Raw genomic sequence first — 20769 nt, forward strand, 5'->3', positions numbered from 1 at the left:
CCCCATAACGCGATGAGAAAGCTCCAAACAACGCCTCATAGCTCCTGAGGTAAATTCGCGGGCGCCCTAAAAGCCGACCTCCGCCCCTCCTCTCCCCGCCCCCGCACTTCTCGCGAGACCGCCGCCGCTCCCGGCATCCATTTCGCGGCCGGGGCGCAGGGGGGGCGACGCTGAGGGAAGATGAAGGCGGCCGCCATGTTGGGAGCTTCAGGGCGCTGCGGGAGCGGGCTGTGCTGAGGGAGTCTGCGCGGGGGGAGCCGGCGCTGGGGGATCGGCGGGAGGTCGGCCTCGAAGCGGGAGGAGGAGAGCGCCTGCTGCGGTTTCGAGTCGGGCTCGCTTAGTTGTTTGCGCTCGGCAGGGAAGGAGTGGGGGGGTCCCTGACCGAGGAGGCAGCACCATGAGCGGGGGGACGCCCTACATCGGCAGCAAGATCAGCCTCATCTCCAAGGCCGAGATCCGCTATGAGGGGATCCTCTACACCATCGACACCGAAAACTCCACTGTGGCGCTCGCCAAGGGTGAGGAGCTGGCGGAGCCGAGGCCCGGGGCCTGGAGGCCCAGCCGCGCCTCGGGAGCGGAGCGGGGCGGGCGGCGGCGGAGCGAGAACCTGAAACCGCGGCGGAGCTGTCCGGGGCCGTTGTGGCGACGGGGAGGCTCCGGGTGCCGAGGGCAGGCCGGGAGTTCTCGGTGGGGGCTTCTCGGAGCTGAGCGGTTTGGGCCGCAGGCACGTCCTTCTGCCCGCCGCCCTGGGGAGCGGGGGTGGAAGCGAGCGAGGGGCCGGGGAGCTGCGCAGAGAGCGGCGCATCCCCTGCTGCCGCCGCCCCGGGGATCACCCATCCCGGCTGCGGCCGGAGGGGCCGCGAAGGGAGCCTCGTAAACAGGAGCTGGGAGCGGTACCCGGGTCAGGACGGGGGAAGGAGGGGCTGCTAAAGGAGGCGCGGGTGGAAGAAAAGTACGCAGAGCTCAGTGGTGGGACTGCTTCTGAGTTAGGAAAGGAAAGTAGGAAGTGGGGCAGGCAGAAGGACTTCTTTGCATCGTAAGGATTCCGGATATCAAGGGTCTAGAGCCGCGTACCGCTGAACTCTTTTGCATCCTGCAGTAGGAGGCAGCTGAGGTCTGCAGGAGATACTGTGGGTGCTAGGTTGTCAACAAAGAGGCTGATCGTGAGCTCTTCATTTCAGAAGCTCATCGTGAGCTATATGGCACTCAAAATTCTGTGCAGACACGGGCTTGAGAATATATAAGCCAAAGTGCGTATGTGTGTGTGTCAGAAAGTTAGGAAGATGTGCTTACGAAGTGAGAATGTCAGAGACTGGGGAGTGGGGGAAAGGAAAGTTTAAAAATGGCCACATGAAGGACTTCACCATTCCTTGCGTGTGATAATGCACTCTCAACACAAGTGTGTTAGCCATCTCAGTCAAGGTACAATATTCAGGTCAAAAAATAAGAGTTTTTAATATCTTTTTAATCTTTTCTTTATTCTGCAAAACCTGGTGGTATTTTAATTTTCAATTCTTGACTTTGAAGTGTGACTAAATAAGCTAAATGCATATATAAAAGCAGAGAGTTCATCCGAAAATTGCTCTTTGTGTAAACTAAATTTGTGAGACTTGAGAATATTCCAAGCCTCTGTTCCCATTTCATAGGGTATGCTTAGCATTTTAGGGAAATGACAGTCTATAGATTTCTTTATATGATTGGTGTATATATGTAGTTGGTCTGTGGAGTTTATATCGTAGCAGTTTCCTTTCATCACTCATTGGCGTCTGCGGTAATTTTTGTTTGTGTGCCATGTCACTTTAAGGCCGCTCCCACCACCAAGTATATGGACAATTATTATTTAAGAAATACATTGCTTTGTCTTGTGAATTCTTACATGTATGCTTTGAAACACCTTACAGTGGGTTTGGTTGGCTTGCGTAGTTCATTTACAGGCCATTTAGCTTTCATGATGTGATCTTACTTATTTCTAAAGTTGCCTTCAGGTTGAATTACCTTGCTGGAATTGAATTATCTGTTTTAAAAGGACAAGTAGCTTTTTTTTTTCTAACATGAGAAGACAATGAGCACTATGATTTAAAAAAAAAAAAAGTTTAGAAATACCAGTTTAGTATTATGATTGTTAAGGTTTGTACAAAAGCACTTAGAATCCCATCCTTGAGGAGCTTGTCTTACCTTAAATTAGACAGATTTAGTGCTGACCAAGCTGATCTTGCATGAGTTCTCGAGAGTGATTAAGTCATGTCATGGCACATCTGCCAAAGTGTAGTTAAGATGGATCAAACTACAGTTACAAATCTAATCTACTCTCTTCTCATAGCTCTCATCAGAAATGTAAATCTAAACCATTAAATTTGGTTTAATAGAACTTGGCTGAGTTAGCTGAAGAATGTGTGTTTTGTAATGACAGTGCCATGATTCAGAAGAGAATAAACCAGTATTTCTAGGCCACTGGGAACTAAAAATCTCAAGATTAATCTGGAAGCTGATAACAACCATGTTAGACTGCGAAACAACTCACTGTGCTCGTGAACAAAATGTTCAACTGTACAGAGTATTCAAGCTTCTGAATAAGTGAAGGCTTAGGTCATATGCGTGTGGTATAATAGCATGTATATATAAGGTGACAAGTGTGGTTAACTACGGCTAGGTCTGTTTGTAAAAGAAGAAAAATGCATCTTCCATCTAAAGTGTCTGTAGGTGTAAATATGTCAGTTGGGTAATATTTATCTGTTTCTGTGGTAAGATGAGAAGTCAAACCAAAACTATTTACTGGGGTCTTTACCACAGATAAAACTTTTTCTGCCCGGAAAAAAAAAAGTTGCTTCCAGTTTGTTCCACTCTGTAATTGGCTTTGTGTGACTGTTACCTGAGTTGAGTGCATGACAGTTTACTGTTGTTTTTTCCTAACTGAAATAGAAGAAATTGTTTTTGACATGAAGTGCAAAAGCAGGGATAGAATCTGTTCTTGAATAGCTACAGATTTGTCTGACAGTTGGGCTTAAGTGGGCTAAGCTGAAGTCTGAGGTTAAACTGATGGAGGGTGTGCGTGTGGAATGTAATCTATCTTAAATCTTTTGTGGTTTGGGCAGAAGTATGATTTTTGGGTTGATAAGAGAATACAGATTGTAGCCTTCAGTTACTGAGGGGCAGTCTCTTCTAGTTCTCTAGCCAGAATTTTATTTACAAAGCTGTGATCCTTTCACTAGTGAAAGTTGTGGCCTTGTGAATTAGAGGCAGATAGCAACTGTTGAAGTATCGAGTATAACATAAGGCTGATGATAGAAGGCAATGGATCCTTTCATAAATCGTGCATTTAAATAAATCGTTATTTAAATAAAAACTGCTGTCTAGATGACACTGAATTCCAAATACTAAGCAAGTTAGCCAATTTTTTGATGGTTTTGTATGTTATTCGGTGCTTATGTTTTCTTTGGATTTCCACCTTCTCAGAGCTAGTGATTGGAAACAAAAACCACCCACTTGTATTCTCAAGTTTCAAATTAAATTAGTTTGGAATGTGCCTCCAGTTCCACTTTTTCTTGTTTTTGTTTAAACGGTCATTGAGTCCAGCCAGTTTCAGAATAGACTGTTTGCAAGCCACAGACAGAAGGCATAAAAGCTTCCTTGCTGTGGTGCTTGCTGTCCTACCTAGGAGGAGCTGTAGAATAGTCATGGCAGGTCGTGGTCGATCTTGCATGTTGCAGCACTAAAAAGTAGTTGTGATCTTTCAGCCTTGCAATACATAATGGCTTTCTATTTCAAGGCACAGACTTAGGGAGAGGGATTTTTAATGTAGGTAGGCCCTGTAAGAACAATCATATTGGTTCAGAAGAGGCTTTGTTTCCTGCCAACAGTAGGGAATCCTTAGGGATGTAAGCGTAAGAAAATGAGAGAGTCTCTCTGATATAACATACCAGGTTTCACTTAATCAGCTGTTGGGGATTCATGGTTGGAGTTGCATTTGGACCGTTATAATTAATAGCTATTAATGAAGCTGCATTCATGAACTTAATAAGTAGTTAAAATTCTGGCATTTTCAGCCACCTGTGTTTTCCATCATCTAATGATGCATGCAAGAGAAAACTTCCCTTTCTTTTAGCCTTTTACACAATATTAATTGTGTGAAAGAGTCAGAAATGAAGACAGAAGCAAGTTAAATTTGTGCGAAGATCTGAGTATTCCCTATAGTGCAAGGGTGGGTGCAGAAAAGGGAAGGGGTAGTTTTATTAAATTGGTATGAAGTTGTTTTTCAGGCTCTGTTAAGTTGCATGCTCCCCCAACATCTTGAGGTTTATGGCAGGTGTGCCAAACCAGCCCTGTGCATAGTGTGTCACAGCGGAATGGTTCCTCTTGTCAAAGCCCACTCCTGTCTGCTTTTGTCATACCTTATCTCCCTGTTAACACAACACTCCTGTAAGTAAGGACATGTAGACTGAGTTACTGTTTCTGAAGGTGCGTGTCCGTCATGTTAGTACTGTTACCTCAGTGGTGTGTAGGGAAAGGGTTGTGAGGTGTTGGAGAGAGATACAGTGAAGTGCTCTGGTAGAGGTGGCCTCAGTTTTGTCACCAAACATCTCGTGGGTGTCTTAAGAGTGGGGAAGGACTGCTTTCTGCATCTACGTGATACATCCAAAGTAAGGCTGGTGAGACTGTCTTGGAGCCGTGTGCAGAGACTGACTGAACTGCATATTTGCAATAATGCACATTAAAGGGGAACAGAATCCTCTTTTGCTAGTAGAATATAAAGTGTGACTTCTGATTAACAGTATTTTTGTCATCCAACAGGTGATTGCTTTTGTTAACTGATAGGGAAAGCTACAATGGTTTCCTTGGATACCGTAGTATTATAATATAGTAATAGGTATTAAAATATAGTATGTAGTTGTAACATTGAGGCTGGTCAAAATAAGTTTGCTTTTAATATTATGGTGATAGGTTTTTGTCTGCAAGTCAATAAACCAGTTTAGCTTACTTAAAAAAAAAAAAAAAGCAACGACTTTTAATTGGCAAGGTAAGATTGAATGGGTTTACCATAGTCCTTGTAAATGTTATAAGATTATGTTATTTTACATGTGCTTATTTTCATTTCCTCTCGCTCCTCAGTATTTTGCTATATATGAACTACTGCACCTTGTTCTGGAGGAAGGAAGTAGTCTGAGGAAATAGCCCAAGAGAGCGAGCTGGATAGAGCTCTAAGACTGCTGCTGCTCCAGTACCTTATCTTTTTGATACTCTGTATCTTAGTATTTCTGATTATGCAAAATTATGGTAAAAGCTATTTCTTTCGAATATTCTACTGTATCGATCACCTTTAATATTAAGATCTTTGCTCTAATTAGTTCAGATTATGTTAAATCCTAATCCAGTCTAGGAAAGAAGAAACTATAAAGACAGCTATCCCTTTGCAAGTTATTAAAAGTAACAGAAAACTGTTATACCAGTATATGAAGGACCTAATTGGGATAGATACTGCAAAAACATTGAGTAGCCCATATCATTCCTTTCTTCCAAAGAGAAACCAGACTCTGGGTGTTTACTCTCATTGCTTTTTGGGTGAGAGAGAAAGGTTGAACACCATGTTGGAGGAGCTTATTTCTGTTGGGAAGGGGTATGCAATCTTCATTGGGCAACATGGTTTTTGTATTTTGAAACAAGTTGCGCTAAAACTGTTTTGATTTGGGGCAGGGAAGAGGTGGAGGAAAAAAGAAGCCCAAACTTTTAGTAGCAGCTCTTGATGTGTTTTGTTGCAAAACCATAGATGATGATAACTGTGTCTTGGTCTAGTTGTATAGACAATTGAATCTGTTACAGATGAATTCTAATTTTTGGTGTTGGAATTACTTTTGAAGTTTACGTTATGACATGAAGAAAGACAAGTCCTTGTTGACATACGATAGAATACCTTTACCTCTCATAACTTGTTAGTGGGCGGAAGTTAAGTCGTTCGTTTTTTCTTTGTTAGTTTAGAATGGAGAAAGGTAATTGCCGGGTGTCTTGTGTTGTTGGTATTAATGTTAATATACTTAGGCACACAGCGTAGCTCTGATATACAAGAGAAGCACTTTCAAAGCAGACTTCTTCCATAATTGATCAGATGAGTTTTTCTATATAAAGATTAAATGTGTTCTCTAGTTTTCTACCCATTTCTGCGGTGTTACTGCTGTTAGTTCCTTCCCTTTTGCTAGAAAGTAGAAATACTTAGTAACTTACTGATCACAGCCTGGTCATTTTTGTGCACCTTTGTAGGCAAAATGGCTACTAGACCAACCATCTCAGTGTGGAACAGAGAACCAATGGAAAATCGACTTCTGTTATACTTGCCAAGACAGCAGGTCAAATGATGTAATGAAGAGCCAAATTAATTAACTACTTAACTAATTAATAGGGTATATAGGATGGCCAGAAACTGAAGCTGTATCTTTGGTCAGGACTGAAGTTGAAGGGTCTAATGAATAAAAAGCAGCAGAATGAACTGTGTGCAGTAAAGCACACAACTAACTGATATTGTTAATTTGTTCTGCGTTACTTTTGAATTAATTTCTACAAATTCTTTACCTTCAGATAACTTGGTCTTTTTTTTGTAGAGAGAGAAGACACTTTTTAACAAAGTTTTGCCTTTTGACAGCTCTTAAACACTCTCTATAGTAGCGTTCAGAGCAGACTTTTAGATGCACAGAAACAGAAGTTGATTACATTCAACTTAGTAGATGATATAAGTGTGAAATAAATATTTGTAACCACTTAGTTTTATTTTTCGTTCTAGTGTGGAATGATCTCTATAACCCTCAGTTATGCTTCTCAAAAAAGATTTGTAATAGTTGACTGACAAGTTCTGTTCATGTTCATGTGCCTGGGCAAGAACATGAACAGATTTCTCCCCATCACTGGGAAGAAAAACAGTGATGGAAGATGATATAGCCTGAGCAATGACTCAGTATCACTTTGTACAACTCTACAGGAAGCTCTGTTTTTCTTGACTGGAGATTTTATGACTGTAAATAAGTGCCTAGTGATGTCTCCAGATTGTTGATGCATTCAATCAAAATACAGATGTTTTCTCAGCATAACCTCTATCTTAGAGTGCAAATAAAAATTTCTTAAAATGGTGAAGCAAAGACAGTTGTGAGGGATTGTCGAAGCTGACACAAGCTGATGTTCAGAAGAATGGTATTAACATTGTATTATCCATTTCTTTCAATTCATTGTTTAACTTTTGATTACAAAACTCGATCTCTTGTAGACACGTTTTTTTTATTGTTCCATTTTATATTCAGCAAGGGTTGGCAATCTTAAGATGAGGAGAGGCCTTGGAGAGTGTAGTGAAAGTAAAGTGATCCTATCCATGTATGCAAGTGATGTAGTGATTATACATAGGGGAAAGGGAAAAGCATAATAACCATCATTATGCAATCTGAAAATTGTTGGAATTCAACTAAGTACATAAAAATAAATTTAATGTATGTTGCATACTATGTGGGCATGCTTAGGAAGATAATTCTGCCCCAGTGAGTTTACTTAATTTGATGTAAATCGTATGAAACTTACACTAATGAGCAAAATACATTCTGCTTAGTGAAAACTCTCTACACATATTACAGAGATCCTAATTTTCAATTTAAATCTTGATTCAGATTCTTGAATCTATTAAGAAATACTTTGCTTTGGGTCATCTTTAATATCTTAATTTCTAGTAGTATTAGCATAAGCTTTTTCCTCACTTGCAAACACATAATATGAAGTATGTAAAGTCATGTAGCCCTTGATTTGTAGGACTTAGCAACCTTTGTTGCTACTTGGCATTCCTGAAAGTATAACTAATCTCCAGTGAGTGTTAACATAAAAAAAAAAAAAAGGTGCTTCCCTTCATCCTCACAAAACAATCGGAATATTCAACCTGTGACTGGCAGTGCAAGTCATGTCTTAGTAAAGAACAGAAAAGGCATCTTTCCACGTGAATTTTAACTGAGATTTGTAAGATGAAATTACTTGTTTCTGTCTGAGCAGTTGATAATGGTAAAGAATATACTGTCTGTTAGACTGTTTTGCTCAACAACATTTTATTCTTTCTATATAGAACTGTTGGTCTTTACAGCATATTGGAAACCTTTTTGTTAAATGAGGGGTGTTTTGTTCTTTTTATTTTTCCCCTTCCCACGTCTGCAGTTCGTTCCTTTGGTACAGAAGATAGACCAACTGATAGACCTATACCGCCTCGCGATGAAGTCTTTGAGTATATTATATTCCGTGGTAGTGACATTAAAGACCTAACTGTCTGTGAACCACCAAAGCCTCAGTGTTCTTTGCCACAGGACCCTGCTATTGTTCAGGTAAGTCAAAACGTATCTTAAGCAATAAACATATAAAATATAACCTAGCAGCTTAAAGTGCTCTTTAACTGCGAGTGTCTAAAAATTAAAACCTTCATTGCTTTGAAGTTCACAATCCAGTGTAAAGGACTATGGAAAGACATTTTTTTTTTCCCTCTTTTGAATCCTATCTTTAACTGAAAATCAATGTTGAAATCTAACTCTAGTACAGTGCACTGGACACAAAAGTTTATGCATTTCTAACGTTTAGCTATTGCATAAGGTAAAAATCTTGAGAATTTTTTTGAGGCATATACTTGTAATCCTCTAAGGTCTCTTTCTGAATCTGATGCAACTGTTTCTGTCTGTGTTCTTTGAGATCTGTCGAACTGTGTTACTGCTAATCCCAGCAGTAGTAATAAGCTCACTTTCCTTCAGTATGCCAGGGCCTTGCATTGGTCATGTGGTTTTTGAAACTTTAGGGAAAAGATGTGACATTTTCCAGGTTTGCCGACAAAACCTTATACAGGTGTTTGACAAAAGCAAAGTTCAGTATCTGAGGTTCCAGAGAAGATTGCAAATTTTAGGGTACTGTTTTCACAGGTTTGTAGCATTGGAAGGCACTTTCTAAACTGTATATGTAGTTGTGAAAATGTTTTCAGCTATTGATTGTTTTTTCATTCAGAATAATCTGCATAATTCACTGTTTTTGTTGTCTTTGCTTCTGCACTGAAATGGTTGAAGTCTTGATGTTAAAACAAGCTCTTGAATGTTAAGGGTTCCTTTGTATGTACTAGCCATAGTTGTGGTGTTAGGGTGAATCTTAATGAATAGTTTCTGCCTTTCTTGCCTTGCAGAGCTGTTTCCTACTTATTGTGGTTTTGTCTTTAGTCTTCACTAGGATCTTCAACTACATCTTCATTCCAGTCTGTGGGGTCCTATGGTCCTTTTGGCAGAATGCCTGCGTACAGTCAGTTTAGTCCAAGCCCGCTAGTGGGACAGCAGTTTGGCGCTGTTGGAGTTGGTATGTTCATTTTTATTATTTTGTGTTTTCCTGCAAGTGAAGTTCCATGTGTGTATGTAGACAGCGATGAGTGTTTGTAAGTCCATCGATGTTTCTGCCTAATGGCAGATCCAAAGTCTTCAGTCTGTATCAGTCCCACAGTTCAGCTGAGGAATAGTGGGTTTTTCATGCCCTTTGCACCTCAAATCAAAACATTCATATGATTGAGAACTAAACGCCCTCAAAGAGATGAGTGGGAAAAGGTTCATGTATTCATTTGTTATGTTACATATATAAATTCATTATAATCATCTTATATTCTTTCTATTTCATAAGTGATAGAGGCAGCAACTCTAGAAAAGCCTCATAGCTGTGCTGTGGATATCTGGTTTCCTAGGCTGACCAAGGTAGCGTGTTCCTTCACCAACGACTTAGATTATTCAGTGGTCCATGTGCCAGGACAGCCCTCTAACTATTCATGAGATGTTAGCTTGGCACAAAATCCATTGCTTTAGGTATTTGTGAGTTGCATGTGTTGCTCCTTTCTACTGTAGATTTAATAGTAGATACTCTCCAAGGCTCACCGACCAAGTTTCATTTCTCCCTTAAAGTTTCTGAAGTAAAAAGAGAACTCAGTTTATATTCCCAGCAGTAAAGAACAAAAACAAACCCACAGGTATGACTGTACAAAGAAACAAAATGGGCATGAAGCTTCTCTTGTTTTCATTCACTGCGTAGAGGCGAAGTAGATGCATCACTGTTTTAAGATGAGAATTTTGGGGCCAGGAAAGAAAGTTGAGGCCTTACATGCTATGGCAGTTTAGCAACTAGTGTGTGTTGCACTGGTACAAGTGCAGCTGTAATAGAATATGGTAACACAATGGGTATTACTTGACTGGCGTCACTTCCAGTGATGGCTGAAAATTTTGAAAGTAGTTAAAATATTAAAAATTCTGGGCTTTATAAATTTTGGTCTTAAGTCTTCAAAATTTACTTCTTTTTTAATCTTCTGTGATAATAAAAATGTGTTTTCCTAGGATAATCAGAACCTTCATTTGTATTTAAGATAAACTGATCTTTAGCACTCTTTAGTATGTTTATTTTGTGAAATGTTTGTTTAGTGAAATGCAGCTAATAGCTTGCAGTAATCCTGAGGGTGAAAGCCTTCATCTTTGAGAGTGAGATGAGAGAGCAGAGGTGCTCCTGTGAAGTTTCAGATGTCTTTTTTGTATTCCACCTTTTGTTTTATCACAAACTTGGATTTGTGTAACTGTTATGTTGACAATGGTACTGTTTTTAGTGAAAACGCTAGTCATGTGAAAGGAAGGCTGAAGAACTGGCTATAACTTGGTACCAATAAATAAAAGTTGACAGTCATATTTTTGTTTGAAAGATAGCAAGTTGAAATACATCTAAATAGCATTTGTGCGTTATTCTGTAAGATGCTATCATGACCGTGCTATGTTAGCCCTTGTGATATTGAAGTTAGCTGTGTTTCCTTATTTGTTTAATAAAAAGCAGCTAGATGATACAGTTCTACCAACTTGTTAAGAATATGTACGTTAAACTTAATTAGCGTTGGGGAGCAGATGTTCTGTGTATTCCAGAATGACTGCATAATATGGTTTCACTAATCGTTTAGTTTTTAAAAATAGAGAAAAGTCTAAAACAGCTTTTACGACTGTGTTATTTCTTTCAAAGCAGGAGGTTCTTTAACGTCTTTTGGAACAGACTCTTCAGCCAGTGCTAACATGTCCCAAAGCACTGCAGTTGGTTCTGCATTTACAACAGATGCAAGGTCACTAAAAACACAGATGTCTCAAGGTAAATCATTTTGACTATTATTTGTTTTCCAGTTTTAGCTTTTGACTAGTCATTTCCTCAACCCCTGCAATTTAGGTTGTTGCCAGAAATGTTGACCAAACAGCTCAATTCTGTCATAAAAACATTCAGTATTACGAGAACAAAAAACGGAGTGTTTGCTCTTTAAATGTATTTTCCTACATCTAGGCATGCTGTATAGGTAGCTATGTTAGCAACGCATTATTTTCAAAACATCTCTATTGAGGAGTAAGATTTGATTCAATTGAATAATTTTAGCAAATAGGTACATACGGAAATCTGATACCTAGTTTTATTGATAGCATGACAGCTCAAGACAGTTCATGCTTATTGAATCGTAAAGTCCTTTAGCCTGCAATTTTTACATATTTATTCCTGAAAGTGTTTTTTTATTAATTTGTATTTACATAAATAATATTGACAGCACACCTGAATGCCTGTAAAGATAGTGACATTGAGAGTTAAATCAGCTTAACAGTAATAGAAACTGCACGGTTTCTTCTGTAATACTGCAGAAAGAGAGAAGCAGCAATGAGGATAATTCTGGATGTTTTTTTGAGTGGCAAAGAGGAAAGAAACTAAATGTAAAGCAACTTCACCCTCACTTGTCATGAAAATGTGCTATGATTACTCCTTAAAATCCAAAAGGCATTATTTCCTGCTCTTCCAGTTTTCATTGCTGTGACTAAAAGTGTGTGCAAACATATAGTCCTGATGCTTTTTTTCAAGTTTCTGCAGTCATGTTAAAAGGCAAAACACTTTGCTTGTAGCAAACCTTTTCTTAAATTCTAGTTGAAGTTTGTGAACCAATAAGGACTGCTTTCAAGGAATAGTTGAGTGGATTACCGAACACAGATTAGTTTTTTGAATTAATTATGCTGAGCGTTTACTTTTTCCCCTCTTGAAAGTGTAGCTTGGTTTCCTGTAGATGAAATTAAAACCTGTATGATTTTTGGATTTAATAGGAGATATGCTCCAGATGAGCAAACATTCTGCCACAAAATTTCCAGTGGGGCATCAACAAGTTTCTTTGTGTGTATTTGCTTTTCAAAATGTTTGCCTTTTAGATCATACATGTGGTGTTCTTTTGGTTTGGTTTTGTTTACTTTTTATGGGATACTTATTCTTTTCCTTTAGCTCTCTAGAGTTGAGTCTTACCACACTGATTTCTCAACAGATCTATCTGTATTGTGTCATAAATTTGCCTGGTCAGATTGGATGTTTCCATTCTAAACATGCTTCTGGCCCCAATCACTCACACTGCAAATTAAAATGTATGAAGAGCACTTTGTGGGGAAGCTTTCACAGCTCCTTCATCTACATTATGCCTGGCACTAGCCATCACTGTTCATAATCTTGTAGTGAACATACAACATTGTGCTAGATGAAATGAAATTTCAGTGTCATAACAATATCTCTGCTTTTGGGAGCAGTCGCTTTCCACTTGGCTTTCCAGGGAAGCAGAAAGAGTATTTATCCCTCCAATCAACCAAAGAATTTCATTCCACAGCTAAATGCACATCACGGATGTGTGTTGGTAGGGATTAATTGTCCTACCCATTTTTTTCTTTTAGACTGGGGGAAGGGGAATTGCTAAATATCCTTCATTCTGGATTAGTGGATCTGAGGGTGCAGAAATATTTATTTCTTCTTTGGACACAGCTGTCTTGACTGGTAAGGCAGATAAACCTGTCAGTCTAGATTGGTTGAGACCAATAACTCGAATTCGTGTGTGAGAAATAACTGTGGTTTTTTTATTTATTTTAGGTCGTTCGAGCCCTCAGATGGATCATTTGAGAAGGAGCCCCACCATGGAACAAGCTGTACAAACAGCTTCAGCCCACTTACCTGCTCCAGCACCAGTTGGGAGGAGGAGTCCCGTACCAGCCAGACCTATGGTGTCAGCTAGCCAAAAATCACTAGAGAATCAAGAGCACAGACGAGGTAGCTTTTGATAATTGTCGTGTGGGTTCTTTTCTACTGTACACAGCTGAAATGCTCTTTTTAAGGTTAACACATACGATTTTTCCTGTTGTCCATTAGTAGTGGACTGGCCAGCAGAGACCTGGATTTTATATACTTTTTTTTTAAAGTCAAACATTATTTCTTTTTTTCACTAAAATTTTAACTCATTTTAAATTCATAGGTCTAGATTTTTTGAAAATCTGAACTATATAGTTGTATACATAAGTATGGTAGAAAATACCTAATTAGATAAACAAATCATCTTTTTATTTCCAACTTTAGCTGAAGCACACAAGGTTTCAAGATCAGAAAATGAACTCAGAAATGAAAGCAAACGACAAATTGGTAAATCTTGTTTTGAGAAATAGCTATCATTCTAGTTTCAGACTTCAATGACTAATTTTTTTAAAAGACTACGAAAAACTACAGCATTATGTATATTTTGAGAAGTACGAAGACTTTGTTTTTAGTGTTCGGAAATCTTAGTCCAGAAATCTTGCAGTCCAGAATATAGTAATATAGAACTTAAGTATTTAGAAAGTTTTCACGGAGTTGTTTGTAGTGGGTAACAACAACTTTGCATTGGATCAGAGTAGATACAACTACAAAAAGTCAACATCGAAGAAAAAATATCTTGTGGTTGTTTTATATTAAGTGATTTGAATAAAAATTAAAAAGTGTTATTTCATGCTGTTATGTTTATAAATCCATGAATACACATAATAGCATGTAACTTGCTACAAAAATAGTTGACTGGAAAGATGTTGGCATTTTATCTCTTCAGAAAGCTTTTAATGACTTCTAGGAAGTCTTTTACTACCTAAGTGTATTCTGCTTTCTGTGTCATTGCCATACTCACTGTAAGTGAGTTTACAAGTTATAAGCTGCTCCAACAGGACTTTTAACGACAATAGTGCAGGGTGCATGAAGTCCCATGCTTTTATCCCAGGAGTTTGTTTTTTTTGTGTGTGATGGTGGTGTTAGTTTTGCTTTTTTCTAATTCTAGAACCTCCCTTTTTTAGTTCCAGGGGCTCCTTCAGCACGGAGAGGCCGTGGAGGTCACCGAGGGGGCCGAGGAAGATTTGGTATTAGGAGGGATGGTCCAATGAAGTTTGAGAAGGATTTCGACTTCGAAAGTGCAAATGCACAATTCAACAAGGAGGAAATTGATAGAGAATTTCATAGTAAACTTAAACTAAAAGGTAAACCAATTCTTGCTTTAGATTTAAGCATGGTAAAATAGGCATGTCTTGCTGTTTAAAGTTTTAATGCTGCTTTGGAAAACCAGCTTTTAAGAGATATAACCTGCTAAATCTTGTTTGTGGTCATGGGAAAAAAGAGCAATTGAAAAGTAAACTATGATCATCTACTTAATTCATTAAGTATTTGGATTAATATTTTAGTTTGGATTTTGAAAGAATTTTAACTGGCAAATATATGGCATGCTTAAACAAGTCTGTCAGTTAAAAATGCAGATTACTTAAGCAGAAGTCCTGGTAGTGTTAATGTACTCTTGAGTTCTGGAGAAGATGCAGTAAAGGAAAATCTATATTTCCAGTTATTAATAGATCAAAAACAATAATAAAAGCATGAGTTTAGGATCAGAACTTTGCTGGAGAATGCATGAGGGCTTCAATTTCTAAAGGTTTCTGGCATTTCTTTGCTTTTACCCTTTTCCAAAGTAACACAGGAGTAGTTAGAAGCGCTAGCAGCTTAGACCTTGTTTTATTTTCTGACAGGCTTGTGTTTTAATTACCTCATTCTCTAGTGACCACCTTCCTGTTGGTTACATGGCTGCTACTATTTTTTTGAACAAAATAGTTACAGGAAAAAATAAGGAGTTCCCTGTTTGGGTAAATGATTGGCTAAAAGGTAGCAATTAATGGTCAAACTTCAGCGTAGAGAAAAATCACCCATAGAATCCCATAGGATTTGTTCTCTGGTGCTTGCTTCTTCTGGATCAGTTTTAGATAATGAGTTGGCATAGAGATCATGAGTTTGCTGTTGATACTATTTTTTTCAGAATAATAAGAAAGGGAAATCTAATCATAGAGAATTACAGAAACACCTCATGAGACCGAGTGAGTGGAAACACCTCATGAGACCGAGTGAGTGGTAGTGTGTGAGTTGTGAAAGGGCTGAGGGGAATATCTGAAGTTCACGCATGACATCATGAGCTTTGAGATGCAAGCATTTAGGAATGAGACTTCAGGATCATAACAGGTTGTTCTGTGGAACCATCAGCTTTTTTCAGTGCCAATCAAAACTGTAGTTGGAACTTCAAGCATTATTAGGAAAGGAATATAAAGTCAATTCATGGCATATCTTGAATGCCATCTGCCTCAAAAAGAGACAGCAGAGTCAGAAGACAACGGAGAAGGGTAATGAATGCGAGCAAAAAGCATGGACTGGCTTTTGTAGGAGGAGTGACTGAGTGAGGCTTTTAAGTATGGAAAAGAGGTAGATAGGAGGCTATAAAATAGGTAACTATTAAATCCAGTCTACTGAAACTTTGTTCTGTGTTGGTTTTTTAATCCACAAAGAATATAGAGGATATTAAACCTACAGACAGCAGCAGTGAAACATCCTAACTTGTGTGTCAGATTGACTTGCACATTCTATTTACAAGGGCTTTTCATATTTCTGAACACTCAGTATTATAAGAGTGTGTGTGTGTGTGTGTGTCTTGGAATAAGTTAACATTGCTATTTTGGTTAGTCTGTTGGTCTGGAAGGCTTCTGTTTAATTTTCCAGAAGACAAACTGGAGAAACCAGAGAAGCCCATAAATGGAGAAGACAAAGGTGACTCAGGTGTCGACACCCAAAATAGCGAAGGGAATGCAGATGAGGAAGATCCACTTGGACCCAACTGCTACTATGACAAAACCAAATCCTTCTTTGATAACATCTCTTGTGATGACAATAGGTATGGCCTGTAAGAGGAAGCTTGTTAGTCTACTTAATGCATGCCTGTGTCATAAGGTAGTGTAGGTGCTACTCATTACGATGAACTTTGAATCAAAAGTTAGTAGAGGTTAAATCCACATGCAACGGACAAAATAAAACGGGAATTTGAAAGCTTTTCTTTTCCTGTATGCAAATGCAATACATTAATAGCAAGACATTTTTAACCACTGTTTTAGAGTCATGCTTCTAGAACTTGAGTGTACGTACTGTATAATCTCCTTTCCAGATCTGTTGACGTTATTTTTTTGTTTTGTTACAGAATTAGCACCTTAGTTAAATCAATGTTGACTGTGATTTGTTAATGGTTTCTAAGCAGATTACATAACTATCTTGGCCAGTAGGATTGTTTAAATGGGAAGATAGCGTTACAGGAAAATAAAAGCTTATCTTTGCTGTTGCCTTTTTATTAGGCAAGATGATGTGGATTGCTAACCTAGTTTGGATTAAAGAGTGTGGGGGGTGTTTTTTGTTTTGTTTTAGTGACAGCTAGATAAGATAAATACATGTAACTACAAACTCTTACTTTCTGTCTGCTGTTTTAAATTGCAGACAGCTCTTACTTATTTTATTATATTTTGCTGTGTGCAGACAATACAGACTTTGTCCTTCTCTGTAGGAAACTTAAAGTATTATCAGTTTATAACCAATATTGTAACATCTCCCTTTTTGCTGAGTTAAATGATTCGTGACACACATGTAGATACTTACAGAAGGCATAATTTGGAAATTTACAGTGTGATAATGCATCATTTTTTCGTTTCATTGTCTTTCTGGCAATTCTAACAACGTCAGGCAATCTTCCTTCTGAAAGTTTTTTGAACAGCTAAACAAATCAATCCTTGTTCCTTTGTGTGTGGCAGGGAGCGGCGACCAACCTGGGCTGAGGAGAGAAGATTGAATGCAGAGACCTTTGGAATACCGCTGCGCCCCAATCGTGGCCGTGGAGGGTTCCGAGGCAGAGGGGGGATTGGTTTCCGTGGTGGAAGAGGGCGAGGAGGTGGAAGAGGTGGCTTCACTGCCCCCCGTGGATTTCGTGGTGGATTCAGAGGAGGTCGTGGAGGCAGGGAGTTTGCTGACTTTGAATATAGGGTAAAATATATTTAATCTTATTATGACCTGTTCAGGTGCTCTGGAAACTGGTGGTAAAACTTCTGCTTTTAGTTTCGATGTTGGACTAGAAGTTCTGGGATAGTATTTTGCAGTATTTAATTGAAAGTCTGTTAATTTTTGTTACCTAGCGTTGCTTTACAATCAGCAGCAACCAAAACTTAAAGTTACCTTTCTTCAGGTGCCCTAAATATTTGTTCTGTAGCTGGATTTGAAGAAAAATGTAAAAGGTCTTACAGATCCAATACAAGTATTTGAAGTAAGAATTGCAAGCATTTTTCTAATCAGTGTGGAAAACATGAAGGCTGAGAGGGAGAAATTTAACTGGCTTACAGTGTGCAAGGAACTTCTTTGACTTCATTGTGACTTGGCACAAAGCTTATATACTTCTAATATCCTGTATAGCCACTAAAATATAGTAATTGAAGTGTAGAGATGACCTTTTGCAAAAGGCAGGTCAAAAAATACTTGAGTTGTGTAAGCTTGTTATACATTCTTTGTAGTTACGTCAAGCTATAGTTAAACAGCTGTTGGGAAAGCTAAGGCACAATTGACTTTTTTCAGCTACTCATGTAGTAAAAAGGAACTGTGGGAGATAAAGCATAAAAACAGAAAGAGAAGATCCCTGCCCATCCCATAGAGAAGGTGGTTTTTAAAAGATTAAAATTACTACTTTCATTTTAGTTGAATATGAATGAGGCGTAAAATTTCTTTAAGCATTATGCACAAACCACCATGTAAGCCTGTTAACTGAAGTAACCTGAGACACAAACATGCTTTCATCATGGTGCAAACGTAGAAATAGTAGTTTGTTCGGCAAGAGCTACGGCAGCTAAAAGGCATAACCTTCCTTTTACAGTGTACTCAGGCAGTTTGTTGCTTTTGCAAAGCTATCGAGATGTCCTATTCTTAACTCCTGTTCCTGCCAGCCATTCAGAGGAAAAGGACAGAATTAGATACCACCCTCAGCTAGCAAAGCAATGTATTCTGTGCTAGTGGTATCTTAGGTGCACTTCCTTTTTCTTAGAAACTAACTAAAACTCTGCCTTTTTTTTCAACACTAATTGATCAGACAGATTATATAAATCAGGAGAACTGAGTTGCTTGCAAAACTTAAAAAAAAAAAAAATGAAATCTCTATTTCAGTGCAAGCCATTTTTTTGACATTATCTTAAACTTGAAAGGACAAACTATACTGTTCAGAATCAGTAACAAATGTAATTAATGAAACTGATGCAATTAAGTGTAGCCTCTTACATTCTGACTCAGAAGAACTTTTTCTGGCAGCTTACCTTGTGAGTAGCTAGAATTTCTCAGTGCAAAATCCTGGCTTTCTGGTTGAACAGTTAATTTTAAAAAATATATTAAAAAAGTCTTTTTTCATAACAAAGGTTTCTGACTGTCCCTCAGTTATTCCTATGTTAAATTGCAAGAATTAGTCCTGTAATTTAAAGATACTTTTGGTAGCTGAGCATGGATTGAGATGAGGAGTTAAAGATCAAAGCTTGGAATTAATGAATGAAAAAGGTTCACATCTTTCCAGTTAAGTAGAAGGTGGTGTAAAGACCGAGGATTTGTGCCATACTTCTAGTCAGTGAGTAGCTGCTTCAGTGTGTGCTAGACTGAGGGTGCTTTGACCAGATGCTAATAGTTACAGAGGTCTCCTTTCTGATTTTGAAACATGAGTAGTAGCCATCACAGTTCATCTTCTCCCAGTGCTGTTACCCAAATTCATCTGTTGTTTTTGTTATTGCAAAATTAATTGTAACATTCTACTGTTGTTCCCTCTAGAAAGACAACAAAGTTGCTGCATAGTCTACAGGAAAGCTGAAACTGCGTGAACGTCTAGATCTTCATCCAGAGAATTAGTTTCAATCTCTGCAAAGAATGAAGTTAATTTGCTGTATACTTGTCACCAGCACTGGGATTTAACTATTTAATTTCAAAGGGGTGTAATGCAGTTACTTTTTGAAAAATGGCCATCTTTGAAAACAGTGAGCATTAAATATATTTGAGACAGAAGGATAAGTAATTTCTTATGTATAGTTAATTATAAAGCAGTACTTCGATGGAGTTTAAGTATTTTTTCATCACTGAAAGGATTTTTCTTATTACTAAACTGTATTTGATAATTGCTTCAAGTTGTAAGGACAATTGTATGCAGAAGGCCGTCGATACTGTGAGTGTTTTGATCCACTGAAGGTTGTTTTTTGGAAATCCTGTAATATCCCTTTTGAGATAGTTGTACTTTATCAACTAGGGTGCTGGACAGTAGAAAACTTGCTTTGTCAGTCAGATATGTACACACAGTAAATACTGTTTCTTAGGCAAAGGAAACTTTTTATATAGTTGTAAAATTCCATTATATCCCATTGCCAAAGAAACATTACAAACTTTGTATAGCTGTATAAAAAGCAACTAATTTTTTAAAGAATAAACATTTTTAAGTCGGCAAACATACTGTGTTATTGCAGAAGTTGATATGCTGAAGAACACTGAATTAGTTGTCTTTTTTTTTTTCTTTAGCAGCTTTTCAGGCTTAAGTGTTTGATTTTATATTTGGAGTATAATGAAGATTTGAAAATGTTCTTCCATTGCATAAAACTGGATACACTCTTCACTTTTCTTGCAAGAAATTGATTTTGTAGCTTCTGGCATATCACAGGATTTGACCAAATTAAGGAGATATTTTCGAATAAGGACAAAAAAAATCATATGTCAATTTGCAATTAATTTTACTTAGTGATAAATATTAACTTTTTTTTTTTTAAATAATGGACCGGGCACATGAGTTAAAGCAATTCTCTTGGCACGCCTGGGACAAAAAGTATGTCTCCATTTGTCAGTTCTTGAAATGTTAACTTTGATGTAATACCTGTAGACATAAGCAATTTAAATAATTCTTAGTGTTTGGAGTTGTTTGCATTTTGATAGACCATAGCTTGGAGACAATAAAAACCTGGTTCTAAGACCGTGAATCCGCAAATGACATAGTATGGACTTTTTGCCAATTTTGAATGACTAGTTACAACTTTTTGATATGCTGAAATAGAGACCTGGTCATTTGTGTCTGTATATGTATATGAAGGCCACAGGAATAAAGGGATCCAAAGATTAAAACATTTTGATCTAATTTGATGATTTTTTTTTATTACTTTATCTTCAAAGTACTCAGTGGTGATAAAGATGTGGAAAACTGCACTGTTGGAAAAATTGGAATATTTAAAAGTGGTTGATAGAATCTTAATTTTATAACTTTTGTATAGCACTACAAGGAAGTATTTTGTAATTGGTTCCTTATTAAGGTCACTAGGAGTTAGATAACCTTGTTTAGTAACGTTTCTGCATGTTAACAGCGCTCGTGCTCTGCGGGGCTGGTGTGAAGGCAGCGCTCCCCCGTAGCGTGGCGTGCCGGGCGTGTACCGTGCGCGGCAGAGGGGGGGGGGGGCCGGGGATGTTGTTTTGGTTTCGTTTCCCTTTTTTTTTTTTTTTTTTTTTAAATTTTAAACCAGAATAAACTGTTCAATTACACCAGGCTGCGGGGCTTTACTTGGGGCGGAGGCACCGGGGGGGGGC

The 20769-nt window shown here is 38.3% G+C and overlaps 1 protein-coding gene across 4 annotated transcripts; it reads left to right on the forward strand.

Moving 5' to 3' along the window:
• The first annotated feature begins 140 nt into the window (after nt 1-140).
• LSM14A (LSM14A mRNA processing body assembly factor) lies at nt 141-20724 on the forward strand. 4 transcript variants are annotated; one of them, XM_083794726.1, is made up of 10 exons: nt 141-518; nt 8167-8330; nt 9201-9333; nt 11014-11136; nt 12922-13098; nt 13402-13464; nt 14142-14321; nt 15874-16045; nt 16947-17175; nt 18985-20724. In XM_083794726.1, exons 1-10 carry the CDS (start codon nt 398-400, stop codon nt 19006-19008), a joined length of 1386 nt encoding a protein of 461 aa, XP_083650852.1. In that variant the 5' UTR covers nt 141-397; the 3' UTR covers nt 19009-20724. The 4 variants fall into 4 exon arrangements, with proteins under 4 accessions (XP_083650852.1, XP_083650854.1, XP_083650853.1 ...); XM_083794727.1 differs by having other exon boundaries at nt 147-518; nt 11017-11136; XM_083794728.1 differs by lacking the exon at nt 13402-13464.
• Nucleotides 20725-20769: the final 45 nt, after the last annotated feature.

Source organism: Anser anser, assembly GCF_964211835.1.
Source record: "Anser anser genome assembly, chromosome: 11".
Taxonomy (NCBI): domain Eukaryota; kingdom Metazoa; phylum Chordata; class Aves; order Anseriformes; family Anatidae; genus Anser; species Anser anser.